Here is a 25,445-nt window from a genome sequence, read left to right as displayed (position 1 = left end):
CATGCCTTTATTGTATGGACCTATAGTTGGTTCTTAAATTAAAAAAGAAAGCAAAATTGTTTATTCACTACCCTATTGCACACCACACTTCATTAGAGTTGTCTTGGCAAAGCTGATGCACTTCATAAAGTGAGTGAGCTATTCTTTTGACATTTTACTGTATTTTACATTCACTGCATTACTAAATAAAAGCCTTTAAACAGGCCACAAAACACTGCAATAATATATTTACTTCTTAATAAAACAAACTTTTTAATAACATTGAAATAAAATGTTTTTTTGTTTTGTTTTGTGGCAAACCACATACCATGTAAATTAGCAACATAAAATGACTTTAAAAATGTATATTAGAAGATATTTACAAACTCTATTTCTTAAATTCATAGGGCTTTAGTCTCTGTCTTCCCTGATGTGAATGCATAACTCCAATTAATGCTAATGGGAATTAGGTCTGAAAGGGAGAATGGGAAGGAGGCTAGCCCCATTTTATTAAGTACAATATCACTAACACCCCTAGTACCTTAGAAATTTTGCATGAAACATGATGAAGCTACAGGTAAATAATGCAGTACTTCCTGCTGACAAAAGCACATTTGGCCCTGTCTAAAATATCATACATTCTCTGTCACTACAACTTACACGTCAAAAGAATAAAATAAAGAGCATTTAAAAAGAAACTAGGTTTTATACTGGAAGAAGATCTAAGTCAAGATACCTCTCATGAAATATTAGATACCCTGAGCATGTGCTCAGGGACGGACCTAGAAGTGACTTCAATAAATATAAAAGCCAGATGTTATGGAAAACACAGCAGCCTCTTCTTTAGCTAAAACAATTCACTTAATCATGCTTTAAAGAGGTTTGTTTTATGAGTTTGTTTTTTTAAATAGATGTTTGTTGCTTGTGAGTTTTGATAGTGATAAACAAACTGTGCTAATGCCAGCACAAAATGCAGAGGTCTCGCTCATTTTCAAATTGCACTTTCCAGTATAACTTTTTAAATAAGATACTTGTTGTTTTAAACAAAAACAAACAAAAATCTAATGTATGTATTCTTTAAATATTGAAAATATTCTTCAAAATATATTGTTTATACATTTCCTAGCTGCTCAGATGTGCTTTTTTAATATATATATATAGTTGATATATTATTAAAGGCACTACAAAATAGAATTCTCTGGAGTGCAGAAGTTACTAAAAAATAACCTTCATACCACAAATATATTGAAAATATAATTGCTTAAAAAAAACCCACCCAAAAAACCCCCTTTGCAATCCCACTACTGTGTATAAATTTGTATGGGCAATGGGCTTAATGCATATAGGTCACTTAGAAATGTATGAATACAGGTATATTAAATTTTAAAAATATCCTAAAAAATTAGTGAAAATGTCACATATATAAAATATTTCAAACACAATATTTGATAACATTCTTCACTTTCAGGTTTTTTTTTCAGTTTACTGAGTCCAAACATATTCTTTTGCAGTAGGTTCTTTCTTCATAAATAGTAAAGTGTTCCTTCAGTGTTTGTCCCTCTCCCCTCCCCCCCCCACTGTCTGATAGTCTCAGTATGTCTGGTAGACATCATGTATTGGAACCTGGATTGTTGCAGTAGGAAATGCCTGAGGTATATAGCCGGCATATCCTCCATACGCTGCTGCTGCTGCTGCGGCGGCGTTCTTCTGTAGTGTGGCTATAGTTGCTGTTGTTGCAGCAGGAGCTGCAAACGGAACATAACTTGCACCATAAATCCCTGCAGCAGGAATTCTCTGAATATTTGGAGCCATGGTGTACACTGGAGTTATGGGGCGACCCTAGGGACAAAAAATTGGCATTTAACCTTCCAACTCACAGACTTTATTCAGTCACTAGCAATCTAATCTACTAGGCCGAGTATAATTATTCCACACATTAAAGGATTCACTTCAGTTTTTTAAAGTTGAGGAAGGATGGTCTTGTGGTGAAGTCTTAGGACTGAGAGTTAGGAGATGGTAGATTTGATTCTGCTGGCAAGAATGGGCCTGTAAGGGTAGAGACTGCATGTCATGGGTGATGCGGGGAAGGCAGGCCAGTGAAGCCATGTGCATCGCCTGCTCTTCCAGGGGACCTGGAACCAACAAGCACAGGCCAGAAAGTAGGCTGGGCCAATTGTGGAGGGAGGGAGCTAGAGCACAAGGGTGATGTCACTTTTGTCTTTGACTCTGTCTGGCTCCTCAGCTACTATTACGTTACACTTTAACTTCTTGTCTCTGCCTGTATTACTGCCCCTTCCCATTTATCCTCTCTTGTCAAACTTTGTGTTGCCCCTCACCTCCTCCGCTCCACCAGTGTTCCCAGCCTTGTCTGCTCATTTTCAGCTGCCCCAACGGTCACTTTCGTGCCTTCTTCCACATGGCCCTTATGCATAGTTCAACCTCCCCATCCATATATACTTCCCTCTTAAAGATGCATTTCTGCCACATGGCCCATAGTGAATCTAGCTGACTTGTTTACAAAAAGACAGAACTCCCTAAACTCTGTCTACATTTCTGTCTTTTCTTGAGCACTTCAGGGCAGGGACTGTCCCTTCTCGAATGTCTGTAAAGTACCTAGTGCATCCTACATGAACAGATATCTCTCAGGTGGTTTTCGCCAGTAGGGCTTCTGTGGAGTTCCAAAGGTAACTTGAAGCTGCTTTCCTCCACTGCCTGCCTTCACCTAAGGGTCCATTCCCCACTCTGGTACCACTGCCCTAGCTGGTGCAGGAGGTGTCAGTTCTCTCAGCACCCATGGGGCAAATCAAGTTCCTGGGCTCTGTTCCTCATTGTGACACAGGACAAGTCACTGGGCCTCAATTCTGTAAGATGGGTGTAATAATACTTTTCCTAACTCATTGCTTGTTGTGGGGCTAAATTCATTCATGCTTATGAAACATCTGAGATTCTTGTATAGAAGGTGCTACTGAAGTGCAAAGTATTAGTAATGCCTCCCCTTGCCCCGTTCACCTTCTGAAGTCTCACGACTTGTTTCCAAAGAGCTTTGCAAATCAGTGTTATGGCAAGAAGTTTACTTAGATTGTAAGATCTGTGGGGGCAGGGACAGTCTTTTTGTTTTGTATTTGTACAGCGCCTGGCCCAGTGGTGTCCTGGCCTGGGACTGGGGCTGCAGGACAAATAAGTAATAATAAAAAGGAAGGAATTTGTTTTGCAAATGTTACTGTGCCCAAAGAGTCTGTCACAATGTAATTACACAGAGTCACTCTGGAGCTGTAGTAGTCTGTGTCTTTTTTTCCCCCCACTATTAACATAATAAATGGAAATGGAACTACAAAAAAAGTCCCTATGTCATATCAAAATAAACCCTTACAGATCCAGCCAGTGCCATAGCTTGATGGTGGCCTTCCCAGGAGAGGGTTTCAGGATGGATTCCCATCCTGGTTTCTTGCTCCCTGACTGGACTGGCACTGCTGCAGAGGCAACACCAACAGCCTTTTAGGGAAGCATTTCAGCACTGTCAATAGAGAATAGCCAGTCGGTTATAGGAATGATGCTAGCAGGCTTCAAAGGGTGAGCTATATATTTCTTCTTAGTAGTGACTATGATAATGGCATGTGAAGGTTGGTGTGGCTAGAGCAGTAAAAAACAAAACAAAACACCTCAAGCTGAGAAGGGATTTGGGGTTGTGTCTAGTCCCACATGCACAAAAGTGGCAAAACAGGGTTTTTTTTTTAAATGTTATGTAAGTCCAGTTTCCACTTGCTGACCTAAAGACTCCCCAGAATAAGTGCTAAAAGTGCCGTAACTGTATTTTATTCTGTTGAACATGAATTCTCTCATCCTATGTCAGACTTAAGAGCTTTTTACTATTTGCAAAGATCTTCTTAATTGTTGCAATTACACATTGCGCTGCTATAGCACCTTCCGTTAGAAGATCCCAAAGTGCTTTAGAAACGTTACTGAATTTATTCTCGCAATACTCTGGGGAGATAGGGAAGGGTAATTACCACCGTTTGACAGACTGGGTAAGTGAAGTACAGACTAGTTAATGTTGCACAGCAACTCTGTAGTAAAGCCAAGGCATGACTACCAAAGTAGTAGTGCTTTAACCACTTTCCTTTTTCTCCGTGGCCAATATGCTTCCCTGCCCTGCGCTAGATGGAATGAAAAAATAAATTCAAATGAAATGGAAAAAGACCCCAAACTGAAGGGGGAGCCAGTGTTTCAAGTGTCTCAGCTCTTCCCACTCCCAAGCCCAAGGAGACCCTAGCATAGCATCAGGGCACCCCGTTCTGGCAGAGGCATGCTGAGGCAGTAGCACAGAACACCCCTTTTGAGATTTAGCTGATCTGGGCGATAGTTCATGTGACTCCTACTTTACCTGTGTGGGGCTAAGCAATTCAGTGCCGTGTGAGACGACTGTCAAGGTAGGGCTGTTTTTTTTAGTCTAATAACTCAACAATCTCCCTTTAAACTGTGGCATGGCAAGAGGCCAGGGTTTCAACGTACCAAGGTAAGCTTAGCAAGGACTACGTGCTGAATTTACCTGGAAAGGTGGAGGGGTTGAAACTGCAGGTATAACAGCTCCTGCTGCCGCTGCTGCTGCTGCTGCTGCCGCCGCCGCGCTGGCTGGATCCTGCTGGACAGCAATGGGATTGATCATATGTTCCACTGTGTGGATTTTGCCATCTTCCATCATCTTGGCTGCTGGAGCTGCCTGAAACATGGAGTACTGGGCCCCAATAGCAGGGATTGCCACTAGAACAGACCAAATGCACAAAAACATATTGGAGTTGCGTCCACAGTGCTTTCTTTCCAAGGTAAAGGAAACCTCTCTCGCAAGGTAATTTACACCAGTGGTTCTCAAAGCCGGTCCGCCGCTTGTTCAGGGAAAGCCCCTGGCGGGCCGGACCGGCTTGTTTAACTGCTGTGTCCACAGGTTCGGCCAATCACAGCTCCCACTGGCCGCGGTTCGCCGCTCCAGGCCAATGGGGGCTGCGGGAAGCGGCACCTGCGGACGTGGCAGGTAAACAAGCTGGTCCGGCGCGCCAGGGGCTTTCCCTGAACAAGCGGAGGTCCAGTTTTGAGAACCACTGATTTACACCATGCTCATCACTGTGATATACAACATACAAGGTCTTAGGGGTGCTTCTCAATTCATTTGTAAATTACTATAAATATTTCAAGGTGTGCTCATAGACTCAGTACTACAATTTTGTATGTACTGCATAGTTTTCAAACACTTTTATCTCAATGGGCTCTTAAAGCAGGACCTTCCCCCTGCGTGAGGGTCACACTGAAAACTTGCCAGGAAACTGGAAGGCTACATCAAATTTACAGAAATCTGTTCAGATTACAGTTGTCCTCATTTAGTGGCCTAAGGAGATAAGTTGGAGCATGCAGTGCTCCATCTTGATCTTAGTTACTGCCTCTGAGATCAAGGTGGGAGTATTGCTTGTTGGGACCTGAAGTTTCCATAGGCAGAATTGCTGTATGAAAAGAAGAGTGTGATCTGTATTGTGTAACTTTGTGGGTAGCTGTTGGCCTATAGGCTTCACTTTAGCCAACTCTGCACTATAGTTACTTACTATAGTATATTTTTCTGGCTTAACTTAGCTGCACAAATTTCATCACATCTTTCTATTTGACTCTGGTCTCAGCTTATTTATTTAATCTAAAAAAAAATCTTACACCTTTTTTCTCATGTCAAAAAGCAGGTAACTTGCAATAAATAGAAGAACAAGGGGAAAGAGCTATGAACAGTGAGAGTTATACATGCAAGGCCTGTGAGTCTGTACCCATTTCTGAATGGAGTTTGGCTGCATTGCTTAGGAAGCAAATTTGTCCTGCTGAAAATCTCCAGCAATCACATGTGTGATTCTGTGTGTTCCTCAAAATTTACAGTCAGCTTTTGATTAATTAACCTTTCAACAATAAATTTATAGATAACTGAGTGACTACTTATTACAGATGGCTCGAGGAGGTGATGTTTGGATTGGGATCTGAATTAGCTTTAGGCAACAGATCAGGTCTGAAGCCAAATCAAGGTTTGGTTTCAATGGTGTTGAAATCTTGCAAGAGTTTATTCCAAACTGGCAGAAATCATGAGAGATCAGCTGTTCTGTTTTCCACCATTTTGGTTTAAAAAAACAACAACCCAACTTCACAAGAATACCTCTTTTTATAAGATTTTGACCACACATTAACAGGGATCAGAAATTAGCCCTTTCCATTTAGAACTGGATCTGGAACCAGTACCACAGAGGCAGGTTTGGATCTAGGGATTTGAATCCAAACCTTCCTAAAATCTGGAAATATGTGAACTCAGGAGTCTGCTTTTGGCCTATCTTTGGAGTTCTAATAAATTAGACAGATACCGTCAATAAATATTTACTAGGTAAGACGATAGTGTGTATATCAAAAATCATTTTTCAAGTAATCTTTAGAAATACCTGAAACTCCTAAGATGTATTCACAATTATGAAGGGTGGGGACGCTCCCTCTGAGAACTGACATTTTGCCCAGAGAGTCTGAGGATATAGGTTAATTTATCTCAAATCTTTCTTTGAAAACAGACCTCATCTTTGAAAATCATCTACTTTTGTCATGCAAATACTAAGCTGAATGCCTCTTTTCTCAAACTACATCATCAAACTGTCAAGATGGCATCTTCCTTTAGGAGTGTTCACCTTTTTTTATTTTATTTAAGGTAAGTACATATCTTAAAAGTGATTTCCACTTATTTGTAATTGATTATTAGAGAATTTCATAATGTTACAACTACAATCAAGTACATTTTTACTGTAACATCAGTGGTGTTTTATTAGTAGTATGTCTGTTACAGTTCGGATTACACTGTAGGGAAAGTGCATGATTACTTTTTTCAGTGGCTCACCCTGGTCACTTGAATGCAGATTCTACCTCATAATAGTTAGCCCAAACAGAAATCTATTCAACCAGGGTCTTGCGGACTTCCACAACTTCATTCTAGCCACTACCATTTTCTCCTATAAACACCAAGGGCTAGATTCTCAGCTGCACCCAGCTTCCACAGGATGTTGCGAAGGGGGTGGTGGAAAGGAACTAGTTGCTGTTCCCTGATCCTGAGGCTGGTTCTCCACTAGCCCCAGTGTAACTTAGAACAGCCTAGAGGCTGTCCTAAAGTTTGTCGGCTAGTAATAGCACCTAAGGGGCTATCTGCTAGCCAGGAATTGCTGGAGCACTGTGTGATCTGGCCATCCCGTTCCTGCTCTACCATAATCCTAAACTGGAGGCTCCAGGAGAGTGGCACAGAAACCAGAGCTGCCAGCTCCGTGCCAGCTAGGGACTCTCCCACACCAAGGAAATCCTCACATAGGGAGATCTGCCTGCTTCCCAACCCCTTTGTCTTCTAGATGTCTATATTCCTGGGGCCAAGTCACCCCGATGTAGTCACTTAACATCAAAGGAGATAAACAGGGAGCAATGTGACCCCTAGTCTTCATTCTCTAGCAAACAGAGCAGCAGGCTCTGAAACCAGCAGCTGTGTTGCTATACGGTTAGACCCAGAGAGGACACCTAGGTGTGGGACTATCTTGTTCCTTTGGCCTGTGGAGTCCACACAAGTGATCATTGCTAGTAACCCTCAGTGAGTGGTGCCGGAGAATGCATTTGCTGCCTCACATTTGTAGAGAGGATAGTGATTGTCAGATTTTAATAGAACGATTGGCCAAACTCAGCAGGAAGAATACAGACCTACTGGTCCCAGCCACAAAAATATCCTAAGTATCACCAAAGCTGGTTGGGTGGGGTGTTAATTTACCCAAACCAATCTGAATCTAAAAAAGTTCAAGCTCAGTTCAAAGAACGGGCTGAATTTCAAGCCTCTTTATTCTCCCCACCCACCTCCCAACAGGTTTGCCCAACCTAGTAATTATACTAACCTGCACCAGGTTTAATGGCAACTGGATTGACAGCAGACAACTCCAAATTGGGTACAAGCTCATATCCTTTTTCTTGCTGTTTTCCTTTCCCTTCGTGGTATCTGCTATATATGCCACGGCCTGCAGAATATCCCCCCAGATAAGAGCCTCTGGGGCCAGGGGCTCTGTTGCCAGCTGCACCTCGCCCTCTGCCTCTTATGCTGCCTGCTTATAATAACAACATAACAAAATAAGGATGAATAACACAGTAACAGCAATGGGGGAAATATTAACACCCCCACATACAGGCATTCGGATAGTAATAAGCTATCTGAAGTTAGAATAGCTGAATTTGAATGACTCTGTTCTTGAAAACAAAGGGAATCTTGCTTGAATCAGGAATGCACAAGCAGACAATGCATTTTCTGGTGTTCATGGTACTTTTCGTTGCACGACTAGCTTATAGTGGTATAGTTCAGACTTCGGTGTTCTCTGGAATTTATTAATAATGTTGAAATAATAATAATTTATATCCACAATTTTGCAAATGTTACTATGGTGCTTTTGGTCATGTGATGTAGTGATAGTTTTATGGCAGATTGTTTGGGTATTCAGACCAGGGGTGATGGAATTTTCCTAAAAGGAGAGGGGGTGGGGGCATGAGGCCCCTCCTCTTCCCCCCAAAGCCCTGCCCCCTGGCCAAGCCAGAAACCAGACCCAGGCCGGGGAACCTGGGCCTCTCCACCTGCCCAGGGTGGGGAGCCCTAGAGCAGCCCCCAGCCCATGTCCCCACCTCCTGGGCCTCCCTCTGAGGACAGATGGAGGGTCCACAGCTCCCTACAGCTGCACGCATGGCTCTTACCCTGACTTGGCTCTGGCTTCTGGCCTGGCCTGGGGGCAGGGCCTGGGGGGGCCAATGAGCTACAGGCAAGCCATGGTAAGAGCCACCCGGGCAGCTGTGGGGAGCTGCAGAACCTCCATTTGCCCTGGGCAGGGGACCTGAGGGGCAGGGACATGGGCTGGAGGCTGCTTTCGGGGCCCTCCACCTTGGGCCAGTGGATGGTCTGTAGCTCCCTACAGCTGCCCAGGCTCCCCGGGCTGGGCTCCAGCTTCCGGCCTGGCCAGTGCTGACGCCTTGGTGGGTGGGGAGGAAGAGAGGAGAGGCAGGGGGCTGGGTCCATGGCAAAAAGTGGGAGGGCCAGGCCCATCCACTTTCAAAAGTGGGAGGGCCATGGCCCCTTGCCCACCCCCTGTTCTGGTGCCTCTGATTCAGACATCCAATTAACTGATTCCTATTCCTGTAGAAATAGTTGCAGATATCAATCAGGAGATTGAGTTGAGGCTGGAACTTTTGACCAGTTAGGGTTTACAAATATTTCTGTATTTATATAGGTGGTAAAAGAATAAGATCATGCTTATTGTTAAACTGAACTTGGCTGGGAAATACATTTTCAGTAAATTATATTCTCTGTAATGGCAGTACAAAACCACTTGCAATTATAAATGTCAGTTATAATTGTTGCAATTTAAGCCTGAATGATTAATTTTTTTGTTAATTTTTAATATATAGAATTCAATAACAATTAAATTCCAATAGTAAGAATAATATGTCTAACTTATATAGTACTGTTCATCAACAGATCTCAAAGCTTTTCGTAAAGGAGGGTACAGTATGATCAGTTTTTTACAGATGCAGTAACTGAGGCATAGAGAGTTTATGGCTAAGGTTTTCAAAGGCATCCTGTAATTTTGGATGCCTATTTTGAGATACCTAGGATCTGATTTTTTCAGAGCACCCAGCGCTGTAGCTGAAGCCAAAGGGAGGTGCAGATGTACAACACTTTGGATAATTATACTCAAGAAGTCTGGTACTTAAACTATAGAAAACTTCTGTTACTTGCCCAGGGTAATACAACAGTAATAGAAGTTAGATCTCCTGATTCCCAATCCTGTGTTCTGTCCACTAGTGCACCCCTACCTTACACCTGTCTGCATATTAGAAAGGCATTGTCAAAAGAAAAATATCTTCAATATACTAGCATTAATAAAGTAAGACTGAGTATAATTATGACGAACTGTGCTGCAAAGGTAAGTTAAGAAAAATATAAAACGTGTCATCTGTTACCTTTTAAAACAGATTCATGCCTCCTCACGCCCTTGAAAGCAAAGCTGGCAATAATGCCCCCAAATTAGATTATGTTCAACTGTGCTTACTAACCTTTCACAAAGTAATCTCGGTTGGGACCGATCAGAGCATTGTATGGATATCCATAATATGCTAGTGTATACGGATCACAAGAGTAAACATAATTGGGTTGCTGAGTTACTTCTGTTGTTGCTGCTGCTGCTGCTCCTCCTTTAGCTGCTTTCTGATAACGAGTGTACTGCTCTTTGTCTACTGGTTTGGCCAAGGTAACTTCCAGGCATGAGCCTTCAAGTTCAGTGCCATTGAGGTTGTTCATGGCATGAACTGCATCTTCCCTGCTTGTAAAGTGCACAAAGGCATAATCGCGTATTTTTTTAACCCGTTCTACACAGCCAGGGTTAAACTGGCCAAAGATCTTTTTAATTGTATCCTCCGTGGTTTCAATCATTAAATTCCTCACATACAGGATTTTAACAGTCTCCATTACATCTTCATCAACATCTATCTCTGGTTCTGCCCAATCAACAGCAATTTGGTGGCCCCACAGTTGGATTCTCCCAGGCATCAGCTTTCTCCTGGCCATGGCGGCCGCTCGATGGCTTTCATACTCCACAAAGGCGAAGCCTCTATTTTTCATCTTGTCTGCTGCACTTGCATACACAATGACGTCTAGCACGCCCTCAGTCACCTTGGAGATCTCTTCTAGTATTTCCTCTCTCTTCTTCATCTTGGGTATACCTCCAATGAACAGTCTACAGTTATCCACACTGCAGCAAACACCTAGAAGCCTACCAGGACGGATTTCGTAGTTGTTCAGTTCTCTGACAGCACGTTTGGCTTCATGCTTGTGTGTGTACATAACAAAAGCGTAGCCGCGGTTTTTCCCATCAAAGTCCATCATCAGGCGCATTTCATAGATACGTCCTACAGACTCAAATACAGGCACTAGCTCGTCTTCGTACACATCGCGAGGAATTTTACCAACAAAGACTTCACAGCCACGAGGAGGGTGCAACCCCTCCCAGCCAGGTGGAGGCCCACCGTACTTGCGCTGCCCGTTCTCTTGAATCATGGTATATCCAGTACGCTCCATGAGTGCCAACAGGGCAGCCTCATTAGGTGCACCAGCTACACCTTCAGGAACTTTGGTTGTAGACATGTTGGAGGAGTCGTTACTCATCCTAGCAGTGGAATCCTCAGCTGTCATTATGTCAAAATCATTCAAAGTGTGATGAAACCTAAACAAAGAGAGGGGAAAAGAGGACATTAATTATCTACTGTTAACATGACAGGAATCTGACTTTTTTCTGCAGTTTATGTTCAAGTTCATTTTTCAAGAACGAGGTGAATATTAAATACAAAACATAAAAATTAAATAGCAAAATATATTCTCCTGCATGCGGTGGATACCTGGCCCAGGAAACTCCCTGAGATGAGTTTCCTTCAAATCTTCCCTTCGTATGAGAGAATCTAAATGGGGTTATGGAGGAAGGTGGTGGTCCAACTTCCCATGAACTATGCAGCTCTTGTTCTTGCACCCTAAGTCTGTGCAAAACTCCACTCTGAGGTGAGTATAGGCATGTAACCTGGGTAAATGCTGCTTCAAGTAGTGTTACTTGGGCTATGTCTACATGAGAGCTTACGGCAGCTCAGCTGTACCAATGCAGCTGTGCTGCTCTAAGATCTCTCATGTAGCTGCTCTATGCTGGCGGGAGAGAGCTTTCCCATCAACATAATTAAATCACCCCCCATGAGCGGCAGTAGCTATGTCAGCAGGAGAAGCTGGTATAACTTATATGCTCAGGTGTTTTTTTCCCACACCCCTAATACTGCATGCAGTATTCTAGTATCTGTCTCACCAATGCCATCTACAGAGGTAAAAACACCTCACAGCTCCCCTGTTTATACATCCAACCATCACATTAGCTTTTCTTGCCACAGCACTTCACAGGGAGCTCATATGAGCTGTTTGTCCACTATGACCCTTAAATCCTTTTCAGTCACTACATTCTAGGATATTGTCCCCCATTATGTAGGTATGGCCTGCATCCTTTGCTCTTGGATGTACCCCTTGTATCTGGCCCCATTAAAACACATTTTGTTTGAATTGGACCAGCTTATGAAGTGATCCAGATCGCTCTGTATGACTGCTCTGTCCTCATCATTATTTATCTTTCTGCCAAACTTTGTCGTCTGCCAGTTTGTATTCCAGATCATTGATGAAAATGCCGAGTAGCGTTAGGTGTAGTACTGATCCCTGCAGAACATCACTAGAAACACCCCCATTCAGTGATGACTGTTTGACAAGATCTGTTTTCCGTAAAATTGGTTGAAGTCCAAGCATGGACAGATTGGTCTAGTTAGTAGATTTTAGTCAGTCTGATGTAGTTCTTCTGGGACAATATGTATGCCAGGTCTTTATGCTTGTGTGTTCAGAGCTGAGTACTTCTGTAAAATGGAGGAAGCATGTAAAAATCTCATTTTATAGGACAGGGGTTCTGAAAAGAGGCTGTAAGTGTTGCTACCACTGAAAGCTAGTGGAGATTCTCTTGCATGTAGGGCAAATGTTGCACTCCACGGGTACATACTGCCCAAGAGGCAGTGGAACTAAGGGGGTTTAGATGTGCTGAGAGAGAGTGTGAAGTAGAAGTCTAGGTCACAGGTGCCACAGAGCAACTCCTTGGGGGCCTGTGTATCCTGGGGGATGAAAGGGAGGGTTCTGTCTCTGAACAGGTCTGATGCAATGGAAAGGATGTAACTCATGACCAATAACAGTTTCATCTGAAAAGGGGAATCTTCAGTAGCTTTCAATAGTAGTAGCAGATAAATAATCTTTGAGCAACTCTAGTCACCAGAGCCAGAGACCATTATGTGCTCTATAACTGATGTCACTTTTAAAAACAAGTTTCAAAACCTGCCTGTGTGACCTTTCATATCTTTTGTTGTCCTTGTTTGAAGCAGAAATATTCCTTATCTAAACATCAGCACTCTTCACAAGAAAAAGAAGTGGAAGGTAGAGCAGTGGGTGCATGTTAGAGGGTTAGAGAGAGGGAAATTTGTAGGTAGTTCCTTTCTTTTCATGAGATCTCATTAAGAAATTCGATTTTTTTTTCCCCTCAAGAATTCTAAAAATCAGTTATTTCACTCTTTGGACAGGGAATTTTCCTTAAGTTTGCAATAAAGCCTCAGGATATGTGTACAAATTCAGTGTCACAGTGATATGGCCATACTTTCTATAGCTGTTCCTGGAATCACTTATCCACTGCTAATAATACATACAGTTTAGTCAGAGTACCTCAAGACACTGTGAGAAGTAACTTCTTAGAACAGTACTTACAAATAAAATAAGGCTCATGACACCGAATGTAAACTTTAGACTGTTGGTACCTAACCCACTTGATGTATGGGTATGGGGAATGTAATATACCAACGTGTGCATATAGTTGTTCAAGTTAGAGTGGGTTGAAAATTTTCGGATGGAATATTTTCCTGTTGGAAAATGCTGTTTCATCAAAATTGATGCATTCTTTGGGAGTGTGTCAATTTTGATGAAATTTCATGTAGAAATTTAAAAAAAAATTTTTTTTAACAAGGTTGGAGCATTCCATTTTGACAATATAGGAGGGGAACATTTTGATATTTTTTTTGTTTCAAAATTTATTTTATACAAACAATTTTAAAAAATGAAAATAAAACTTCTCAATGTTATCAAAACGCAATGTTTTGATCTGAAATGCTGACAGAAGCACACTTCTGATGGCATAGCTACTTGTGCACTGGGGTTTTGTAGGCATAGCTATGTCGGTCAAGACAGAGTACAGTTTTTTTACACTCCTGATTGATATAGCAATGCCAGTACAAGCTTTAAGTGTATACCAAGCCTTAATGTTCTAACTTTTTCTGTCTCTGTTCCTTTTTTGTTTTTCATGTCTCTTTTCTCTATCCTGAGTATTTTTTCAGATTCTCTTCCTGTCTGTTCCACTCCACTTCTTTCACCAGTCTCTCTCTCCCTTTGTTTCTCCATGTTCTCCCGCTATTTCCCTCCAAGATCTTTCCCTACTCTGCTTCTTCCATTTCCACGTGTTCTTTCTCATCCATAGCTAGCCACCAGTGCTGTACTAGAACATGACTCCTTGTGGGCTCCCAGTTGTTACTGCAGTGCCACAGAGTGCAGAGACCAGAACTGTTTAGAGACCTCAATTTGGCCCACATAATCTATTTTACTCACTTAGTTAAACATACATTTTAGCTTTGCCTGCTGCATAACACAACAGAAATCTTCACAAAGTTCAGGTAAAATTTCTCTTGGACAAAAAAACATACAGTGCATGTTTTCAGGGCATTCTTATTTTTATTGTTACTGCCTTTTCATACGTTAGATTGTTTTTTCAAAGGTGAGTGGGCAAGGCTTTATAGCAACCAATCTCATGCACAATATTAATTTTAAACTGTCTTTCTGAACAGTACAGAACCATGTGTGCATTTTGTTAGTATATAATAAACTAGCGATTGAAACTTAAATCTGTTACCGTGCAAACTGTATCTCTGCAGTGTGAGAGCTAATAGTGCACACATTTAGTAGGCTTGATTGAGTCAAAGATGATTTCCTTATTTCCATTAAGAATGACTAATACGGGGAAAACCAGAAAATATATATTGACACTTTGAAGCACAGGGTCTTATGATACATAAGAGCTCAATTCCTCATCTAGGATATCCAAAGAGGAGGTTGCACCAGCTTCACAATGACACAGGATCATATGAAGAAAAGGCCATTCCTAATCTAAGCTGTTGTGAAAATGAGACTGTAGGAGTTAACAAGTGTTATGTGACTAATTATCTGGGAATGGATTAAAATGGTGGTTGCTATAGTTACTGATGTAGAGCATGCACAATGTCTGAAATACTCAGGAATTTTAAAAAACACAATAAAAAGCATGCACACGCCCGGATTAAAAATTGGAATATATTTAAGGAATAATATCCATCCATCTATCTACCTACTTATATTGTTCCCATCATCATAGTATATAAGCACCTCGCAAATATTAATGGATGACTTTCTCCTCACAGCATTCCTGTGTGGTAGGGAAGTATTTATTCCATTGTGGAAGACGGGGAACTGAAGCACGGAAATATCGTGTAACTTGCCCAAGGCCACACAAGAAGTCTGTGGCAGAGTCAGGAGCTGAAGCCAGATCTCAAGAGTCTTACTGCAGTGCCTTAACCTCAAGACCATCTTTGAAAATCATTTGTTTAATATCTGCACATACACGGTATTTATGATATACAGTGTGACACTATTTTTCTTTTTATGCCTCCCCCCTCATCCTCTCTCCCATTAAATGTTTAACAATTTATGTTCCAAAAACCAAACCCAGTTTGGGCTACCTTTAAGGGCTGCTGGTTGAGCTCCTCAGGGGTTTGCAGGAATCTCAGTTTAAATCCCCTCTCCTGGCCTCTCACTGTCCAGGTGAGCAGGAACTGGGGGTTCAGGAGAAACAGTTCACTTGGCCCTTGGGATACAAGACAGATTTCCTTTGCTCATCAGCAACCCCTCTGGTTGATTATCTGTCTAATCTGCATAGACATTTGTACCTCAGTCATTACCATGGATTCTAAATGTCTAAAGATTAAGGCCATGTCTACACTGCACACCTTACAATGGCGCTGTTGTAAGGTGCATACTGTAGCCACTCTTTGTTGTCAGGAGAGCTCTCTTCCAGCAACCAGATAAAACCACCCCCAATTAGGGGTGGTAACTTCATCACCAGGAGAACATCTCCTGCTGACCAAGTGCTGTCCACACCAGTGCTTTTAGTCATTAAAATTTTTGTCGTTCAGGGGTGTGTGTTTTTTTTTTCACACCACTGAGCAACAAAAGTTTTGATGACAAAAGTGTCAGTGTAGACAAAGCCTAAGAAATATCCTGGGACCAACATGGCTACAACAACACTCCAGACAACAATTAAAGAGTAAGAAGCATTGTTGTAGAGCCCTCAAAGGATTCTCGTGTGATCCTCTTTGGACGAAAGGATGTAGGGCTGCCAACCCTTCAGGATTCTTCAGGAGTCTCCAGGAACTGAAGATGAATCTTTATTTAAAGATTGTCATGTGATGAAACCTCCAGCGACATGTGCAAGCAGAGCTGGCTGACTCAAGGGTAGGATGGATATAAAACTGCGTAAAGTGGGTCCTCAGTGATGTGATGGAGTGGAGGGGAAAGAAAGTGATTGTGCCTAGAAGACAGGAAAACTTCTGAGATATCTTGGAGTATGTGTGTATGTGAATCAACACACTGATAATTATCTTTTCTGACACTATTTTGCTGCTACTGGGGAAACACAACAAAATGGCTTCAAATGTTCAGTTGGTCCAAGTGATGAATCCCCACAAAGGAGTATGTCAGCTTTCTGCTTTCTGTATTGCCACCAACCAGCCTGTGAGTCTGAGTAAAGTCTTTTTTCTGTGTTGGAATAAACAGGCCTAGATTTTAATCATCCATTCTAATGCTTTTCAGCAGCTTCTTTAAAAAAATTGAGGTAAAAATGATTAGTTTGGCAAATAGATTTAAACCTGAAAAACTCAATGCTTCAGACATTTTCCTGCAACTTAGGCTTTGTCACTTGCACCCTCTGCCCCTAAAAATTTTCTATTCATGCAACCTTCCATGTTCTTCTATGGCACCCATCACTGTAGTATCTCAGGCCCAGATTCACAATGGGACTTAAGTCTGGTCTACACTTCAGAGTTAGGTCGATGCAAGGCAGCCTATGTCCACCTCACTATGGAAATGTCTACACTTAAATTTCGCTCCTGCCAACATAACTGTCCCACTCAGCCGATTTAATAACTCCACCTCTACAAGTGGTGTAGAGTCAAGAATAATGTAGTTAGTTTGACACAGTGTCAGTGTAGACGCTGCATTGCTTACGTTGACTGTTACTGGCTTTCAGGAGCCTTCCCACAATGCTCCACGCTGACACTAGAGTTGATAGGAGCGCTCCTGGTGAGGATGCACACTGTCGACACAAGGAGCAAAGTGTAGACGCATATAGGTGATGTAATTACAGTAATTACTAGGCACCTAGAAAATCACAGGAACAACACTGCAATCCACAAAGCCTGAGTTAGGCACCAAGGCTCCGTATCCAATGAATGGGGAAAGATGGGCACCTAGGAATGCAATCCATAAAAGCCAGCATGCTAAGCAGGAAGCCACATAAGTTAGCCAGTGGGAGATGCCAACACAAGGAGGTGTGTCCTAAACCCTACTCCTCTCGTGGAGATAAGTGCTTTCCTGCAGCCCTGATGTAGGCACCTATCTCTGCTTGTAATCCACAACCAGGAATCCTCTCCTGCATTCAGGTGGCTTAGGTGCCTAAATTGTTTTTTGTGAGAATGAACTAGGCATGTGTTTCATTCCAAACAAACTGACTGGAGAAGGAGCCCACCTTATAACTTTTGGCCAAGTGGTTAGAACACTCACATGGGATGTGGGAGACCTAGGTTCAATTCCACCCTCCCCATGAGGGGATTTGAACAGGGGAGTTTCCTGCACCTCACGGGCTTAAAGAGTCATTGGGCCAATATACACAGAGAGAGAGAGAGATTCTCTAGCCTGGTGGTTAGAGTACCCACCTGGCAGGTGAGAGATGATGGGTCCAGTCCCCCACTCCAACCACACTTTAATTAGTTACCCAAAATGCAACAGCTTCAGCAGGAGAACTTAAGGGATCCCCACATCAGAATATTCCCACAGTAGGGCACTTTCCTAAGACACGTGGGAGACTCCTTTTTCAAATCCTTTCTTCCCCTCAGGCAGAGAGGGGTGTTGAACTTCGGTCTCCCCCATCCCAGGCAAGTGTTCTCACCCCTGGGCTAAAACTATAAAGTAGGCATCACCAACTGCCTCCTCCTCTGAGCAGATTTTGAATGGGACCTGATCTGGTAGGCATGCTCAGAGGCTGCTTACCAGATCAGATACCATGGGTGAGTTATGCAGAGGAACACCTATCTTCCCCAGGGTTGTGGATTACTCTGGGGCTTAGGTGGGAGATTGGCATCCTGACACCTAGAGTGAGGCAGCAGTGTGCATGCCCAGAGACAGAAACACAGCTGCCTAGGGAGCTATTTACTGCAAATATGTAGGTGCTGAGTGTATTTCGGAGCAGGCAACCAAGGAGGAGTTTTGTTGGTTACAAGCGGCTCCTAAAATTGGGATTTAGGCCCACATCCACAATGGTACTAAGTAATTTGTGGGGTTACACAACGATTTGCATCACTGCTGAACTTAGCCCTTCAGCTATGGTATTACAGAGTATGGAAACATAATGTGGATGTTTGAGAGATGCTGCTGAGCTGCAAATGTACATTCTATCTGGCTCATGTTTTATTAAGGAATCTTACTTATGTATGCATTCAACCCTGTACCTGTGTTTTGAGATTTGATCTACAGTAGGTTTTGTTTGTGACATCATGTAAGTGTGTATCAAGGTCAGTGAATGGCACCAGAAGTAAGTGAAGCGATTGGAACGCACCTGAAAACAAATAACTAAAAAACATGTTTGGGAAACTGAGCAAAAGAAGACACAATGCTGCAGGAAACATCCACAGACTTCAGTGATCAAATCGTGTGGTGACAGGTGCCTTACAGAAACTAAGATAGACGGAGATCCTGGTGAGCCGTGCAAGCGCCCATTGACCATAGATACTGACTCCACAGCTTAGCTAGTCAACAAAGGGTCAGCCCACAAGGAAAGTCCCACACATTGCTCAGCTCTGTGGCCAAGAATTCCAAAGCAAGCTGGCAGGAAGAAGCTCATGCAGATTCTACTGGAGCATTTTAAAAAGGAGCAGAGAGGTGAATGGGCTCCTATAAAAACTCAGCACTGAGAGAGATGGGCCTCACCTGAAGAGGACTGTGCCAGCAACTCCAGGAGACACTGATCCACCCAGGATCAGCACTTACGGTGGGGGTGCTAGGTGACAAGCAGTTGACAATGGTGTTGCAAGGGGTGGGTATATTCTTGTTCTTTCAGGGGAGTAAAAGGACAAAGTTATCTTTTTGCACTGTGGAGATGGATGCTAGAAGTTCTTAGGAAAATATGTACTGGTGGGAAGCTATTTGGAGAAGAGATTCTGTACTAGGGAAGAGAATGTGATGCGGTGGTCTTGGTCAGTGCAGGGGGACTCTGTATTAGAGAGGAGGAGCATTCATTGTAGGTTTGTGTTTGCAGCATTGCATCTTGGATTATAACCCAGCCAATCTGTACTTTATCTCCCCCTTCAAAATTGGGGTAGGTTCCATGGCCCTGGAGCCCAGGAGTCTGCAGAGCTTCCATTAAACATCAGCAGCACATGGTAATTTAATTTGGGATCAAACCTATATAGTACAACTCTGGTTGATTTTTGGAGCCTGCTAAAATAGGAAATTTAAAAATAAAATTACCTGATTATCGGATGAGGTTCTCTAAAATATCACCACCAGTGAGTTATTTTAAGCTCTAGGACAAATCCTATTAGTCAGTCTGGCTTTCAAAAGGTCATTTAAAATTACTGAGTGACTTTAATATAAAAGTCTAAAATAAATTTCCTATGATAGACTGCATAAAAATTCATAAAAAGATCATGCAACATTCATTAGTGAAGACATGTCAGTCAGATTTGCTGCTAGAAAACGTCTTAATTTTGCACTATACAACCTGCTAGCTGATTTCATCAGGTATTATAGTAAAGTCACACTATAAACAAAGTGTCAATAAAGGGCATCTTAACAAAAGGTCCTGCGTAGTGTTGACACAGTAAAATATTAGTTTCAGTTTTAGGTGTGACCCTTTTATTTAGATAAAATTCCTTGTATACAGTAGCCCTGCCTCTGAAGTTCACTTGCAGCTACCAAGCACCATTACAGTTGTAGAGAAAGTAAAATAATCTTTTAAAATATCCTTGTTGTTTTTAAAAAAAGCGCTAAAGTTAAATTTTTTTGCAATGCCTGATTAAAATAATATTTAAAATGTTATAAAAATATAAATTAAATCAGCCTCCAGTTTTAGAAACACCAGGATTGGTGTGAGTTTTTTCAATGCTTGACAATATTTTTGGCAATACTTTTGAATATTGAAAACAATATACCTGTTTGAAGATCCCTTCTGAGGAAATAAAAATGAAGTTAAAAACTTCAATAAAAATAGTGTATTGGCTCTAGAATTGTGTTTCAAATATACCATTTAAAATTGTCTTTGATTTGCATATAGCTATTGTATCTGTTATAATTTATGTTCCCTCTCTTGACAAGATTGTCATGTGACCTGCTTTGACAGCCACTTAGGTATAATACAGATATTCACTTTAGATTTGATTTAATAAATATTTTTCTTTCGTCTGCTAAGCTGTACATGGCTGCAGAAGACTGAGGCTTCTGACTCCAAACCTCGTTGTAACCCCGGCTATATTTAGATACAACCACAGCAGGGAGCCTGGTTACAATATGGTGGTCCGAACCATGCTGTAGCCCAATCTTGTAAACACTTACTACATGGTACAATACTTTCTACTGCAAGAGAATACAGGATCAGGCCTTGTGCGTGTAACCAGATTAGGGAACAACATGTTGTAACCAGCCTACCCGATTTAGTTGTATTTGTAGTGTAGACAGTGTATTCATCACAGGTGGTTTAGTAGGAGCCTGTTGGCAGAGGAGTCAGCAAGGCCACACGGATAAGGTTACTTCTTATAGGTCATGATGCCAAATTTTTATTTTAAGGGCCATATCCAGGCCCTCAAGTTCATGGACAAAAATATCCCCAAATGCATACAGCCACATTTACATGTGGAAGTTACATTACAGACACAAGCACTTTTTCTAGAAATTACAATATTTATTGCTTACTGCATGTGTTGTGAGCATATGTGAGGTGATTGTTGCTAACACAGGATTATTAAAAGGAGAACAAATCACTGGGTCCTTTAAGCACACTAGAAGAAATTCACTCAGTGTTTTCAGTTTCATTTTTGGTTCTATGTGATTGGTAACAAGGTTTTTTGTTGTTTGATTTATAACATTTCTGAAAAGGGAGAAAAGCAAAGAAATTTAAATTAGGGGTGGGATTTTCAAAAGTGCTTAGCGTTAGCCTAACTCTGCTCCCACTGAAGTCCATGTTAAAATTCCCCAATGGCTTCAGTGGGAGCACTGTTAGGCCAATGATAAGTGCTTTTGAAAATCCCAACCTAAAGGTCTTCCCTATGTCCTTTTAGTTTTGTCCCCTTTCTTATCCCCAAACTTTCCCCCCAAAACGTTATACCACAGTAAAAGTTCTTTAGTGTCAGCCAACAATTCATTGACTAAATGAGCAGCAACAAAATTCTTCTAAATTCTTCTTGTACTTCTTGATCCTTATAGTAATAAGCTACCTGGCACTGCATTGTCCAGATTAGAAATTCAGTGCTATGTGTAGACTGGGTATGGGGATAGTGGCGTTTCTGGCCATGACTTTGGACTTGAAATGAATGCAATTTTGTTCTGTAAAGTGCCTGTTCAAATGGTATCACAGGGTTCCATATTTAGGGATTTCAATATGGAATGTGTTCAGTTTATGAAGTAAAAATTTTTTTTTTCTAATTGGCACCCCTGCAAATTCAACCCATGATCTAAAGGTTAAGATCAGTTCTTTCTACCTCAGTCATCATCACCATAACTAAGGGTATAAAGTTTCTGCAAGCCAAATTATGCCCTTAGTTATACCTCTGAAATCCATCTAATACTACACAAGCTTAATACAAATCGATTAAATAAAAATGTTAGGGGAACTAACATTATGCTTCCCATACAAAAATCAAGTCACCTTGTACTGTGCAAACTTCCCTCCTTCCTCGTTGTCCACATCATGTTAGGTCATATGCTGTTTAGAACCTGATCTTGTAAAATACTACCTGATATATTGCTTACTAATGGGTGACAGTGATCAGCATGCTCAGTAGCAAAAATTTGCAGGATTGAGTCCCCTAGATTGCCAGCTACTCTGGGCTGGTGTCACAGGTGAAATCCTGGTCCCATTGAAGTAAATGGAAAAACTCCCAATGATTTCAATGAGGCTTGGATTTCACCCCATCTTTATTCTGTAACACACACCTATAACAATAATAGTAATAATGCTAACACTACTATAAAAATCCCGAATTCCTGTACTTGGATCTATTTTATAAGCATGAATAGTCTTACCAATTTCATTAGAAATGAAAATGAATGACATATTCAGAATAAAGTGCAATGTAATAATTCAATATGCTGCAAATATTTGTGATGATAGATGTACAGGTTTTAATGAGAAATGTTTTTACAAAGTATGTTTACCAGGAAAGTTAAAAACCAGAGTTCTAGCACAGATAAGAGTGCTCTCTTTACAAATATTCTGCCAAAGAAAAACACTTCTTTCTAGGAAAAGAGGGAGTGTTTTACTTTGGACTATGTACCTGTATCATCTTGATAACAATTGACAAGAAATATCAAGGCTCATCATTTGCAATTTAAAGGATTATTCTATTTTTGTGTCTTTTTTAAAAATCAGTACACAGACAATAGGGAAAAGAAAGCTTAGGATGGAAAGAGCCATAAGTTAATCCAGTCCACTCCTTGCCTTTTCTCATGTATAAACACGCTGACCTAAATTCAGCCCTGGAATATGGCTGTGTAACTTCTACTGAGATCAGTGGGAGCGGTGTGTGGATGTAACTCTGAGTAGAATTTAGGCCACTGATAATATTTTCTAATTATCATCTTATAATGTTACACACCGCAGAGTGATCAAAGTGGGGTTGAGAGTGTCTGAAACAGATACTATAATTTCATTTTTTCAGTGTTTGTGATCTGGCTTTTCAGCTAGTTGCAAGGGAGGTCCCTGAATTAAAAAACATCTACTGACTCTTAATACAAATTTGCTTATTTGCTTATCTTTATTTGCTTAGTTAATTTTGAACAGATAAAAGCATGGATTAATTGTTTTAAATTCTCTCTAATCTTCAGCAGCATGTTTCTTGTCTGCTTTAGTTTTGATCTTTCTCAGAGTTTCATATTACCACGTGAACATTGTAACAATGACGGGGCTAAGCCTGCAACTTTGATGGTAATGATGTAAGTGAAAGGTGAATATGGTCCAACTTATTTCCCCCAAGTCAAATGAATGAACATTCAGCATAAAATATACTTGGTTATGAAGATGGGAACATTTATTGTTAAAACAACATTAAACTTAAAGTATTTGGTTTAGTCAGTGACTAAATGCAGCATTTTTTGTCTTTGTGCATTGACATTTGACCCCTTTTATAATATGCACCTTGCACCAGGGAAACCTAAGGCACCAGCTAGTTACTCATTAAACTCAGGTACCAATGGCTGACTTGTACATATCATGCTTTAACTGCCTGGTATTGCCTGTGTGCAGAAGAGGGGGGGAAAGCAATCATCGTAGCTGTGAAATTCTGTCATATCGGCAGAACTCAGCTGCAAAGTGCAGCAATTTGTGCCTGACCCCTGATCTGTGAAGTTTGTACAAACCTTTGAACCTTTGATTGAAATTGAGCAACTCAGTTTACTAGTAGTAGGATGAGATTGCCAGTAATCGTTACTCTGTCCAGATTTAATATTATAAATTAGAAAAAATGTTTAACCAGGGCAGGAACAGTCTAAGGAGGCAAGGACCCTATTTTTAATCAATTCAAGACAATTTAAAGTCAGTACAATTTGGTCAAAAACATGTATGATTTTGAAAGTAACATTTCTTTGGCCTAAGAAAAAAAAGGAATGAGAGGCAGATATCATTTGAAATTCACTTTCATTGATCCTTATTTTTGTTATTAAAAGCTGAAGGAGGAAAAAAATTGATTAAAAACAATTCATGTAACAAGATTACTTCCGGACTGCAATATAGAATTGAAAATTATCATGTTAGAAGATTAGCAAAACTATGCCACCTTTTGCCAATGTTCTATATTTTTATCCAACACTTTATCTAATCTCTGTTATAAAGTGCAAAACCGTATAAGAAACCCATGGAAAAATAATTTAAATCAACTGCATTATAAAAGTCAGTCTGCTTTCGATAGACATTCTGAAGGCGTTGTCTTGACAAGCAAAAAGAATATGTTTTTCAATTGTGTTAGCTCAATTGAGCTAGCTTAACATGACTGAAAAGCTCTGTTAAAGCTTTAAACACTAGGTGGGACCTTGGCTACATCACAGCCAGTTAGCATACAGTCATTACCCTGTGTCTTAACTAGTGCAGAGGGCTTTTAATGCTTGATTGAGATAACAAGATTGAAAAATGCACCCTTTTTGCTGATCAAGACAAGGCCTAACTCAGCATGAAGCACGACAAAGGACTATAGCTTTGCTGGGGTTTCCCCCACACCTACATTCCTTGTGCACCCTGTTGACTTCCGGGGGAGATTTGAGTGTGCAAAGAGTGAAGGACTGGGTCCCAAGTGTGCATTTCAGAGCACATCTTCTATCATGTTTAACTTAAAATAACACTCCATTATATAGAAAGTAACAGGTCTGATCCTCTTCTCACTTAAATTAACAGTTTTGCCTTCAATTTAAATGGGAGCAGGACTGGACTTTAGTAATAAAGTCAGTTCTCCTTTCTTTAACCTGATTTTTTCCCCATACTTGAGTTCAAACTACCCTCCCGCCCCTGCTTCCCTGTTAATATTAGCCCCAAAGTACAAACAAAATATGAAGATAACTTGTTCACCTTACAAAAAGGATTTTTGTTAACATCATTCTTCCTAGATCTTGTACAATATACAGGCATTAAACATCCACATTTCATAAACAGAATATGAATGACCGTGTTAGAATTCCATCCTCTTAACATAATAATACCAAACACTTCCGTATGTAGAGGGACTACTGTAGATTCATTATATTAATAATAATGATATATAATTCTGTTTACTCATATTTCCTAGCCACCATCAATCTAGAAACCTAAAGACATCTGATTAAAGCTGCTAGTGCACTTTTAGAGCTAGATTCTGGTTTCAATTCATTGAATAAGATAGGAATGCAGTACTGCTGACCATGAGTATGGGTAGCAGAATCAGGCCGATAAAAATAAAATGCAAACAGGTGGTAAATGAATGCCTTTCACTTGATTAATTTAAAATAATGGCAAGTAAGTAAGTCCTTGAAATCTGATCCTATTTTTACACAAACAATATTTAATTAATTACAAATAGATTTCAGTTGTTTATGCATATTAATCTTTTAGTTTTAACAGTTCCAGAATTTGTTTTGTTATCTGACACACAATCCTTTTTTGCATTCATTTGTTCAGGTTGTAGCTCAAGATTAGAAGTAATTGCTTCTTCCTCATACAATTTTACAATACCCTTTGAATTACATACTTTTCGTCTCAATT

At 40.9% G+C, this 25,445-nt stretch overlaps 1 protein-coding gene across 6 annotated transcripts in view; it reads right to left on the bottom strand.

The window, feature by feature from the left end:
* Window positions 1-1,094: 1,094 nt before the first annotated feature.
* RBM47 (RNA binding motif protein 47) overlaps window positions 1,095-25,445 on the bottom strand; it is a 111,622-nt gene continuing 87,271 nt past the window's right edge. For 2 of the 6 annotated variants that reach the window (XM_084625575.1, XM_084625576.1), the window contains exons 2-5: window positions 10,099-11,264; window positions 7,902-8,108; window positions 4,526-4,737; window positions 1,100-1,818 (exon numbers count right to left, since the gene is read on the bottom strand). In XM_084625575.1, coding sequence (XP_084481701.1) covers window positions 1,570-1,818; window positions 4,526-4,737; window positions 7,902-8,108; window positions 10,099-11,233 — 1,803 coding nt within the window. In that variant the 5' untranslated portion in view covers window positions 11,234-11,264 and the 3' untranslated portion in view covers window positions 1,100-1,569. Of the gene's footprint in view, window positions 1,819-4,525; window positions 4,738-7,901; window positions 8,109-10,098; window positions 11,265-25,445 lie in introns of all 6 variants that reach the window. The other 4 variants (XM_084625573.1, XM_084625574.1, XM_084625577.1 and 1 more) reach the window with 3 other exon arrangements.

The sequence above is a fragment of the Lepidochelys olivacea genome, assembly GCF_965140295.1.
Source record: "Lepidochelys olivacea isolate rLepOli2 genome assembly, chromosome: 4".
Classification (NCBI taxonomy): Eukaryota; Metazoa; Chordata; order Testudines; family Cheloniidae; genus Lepidochelys; species Lepidochelys olivacea.
Note: the sequence above shows the minus strand (reverse complement) of the source record. Positions and strands in the feature narration are given on the sequence as shown.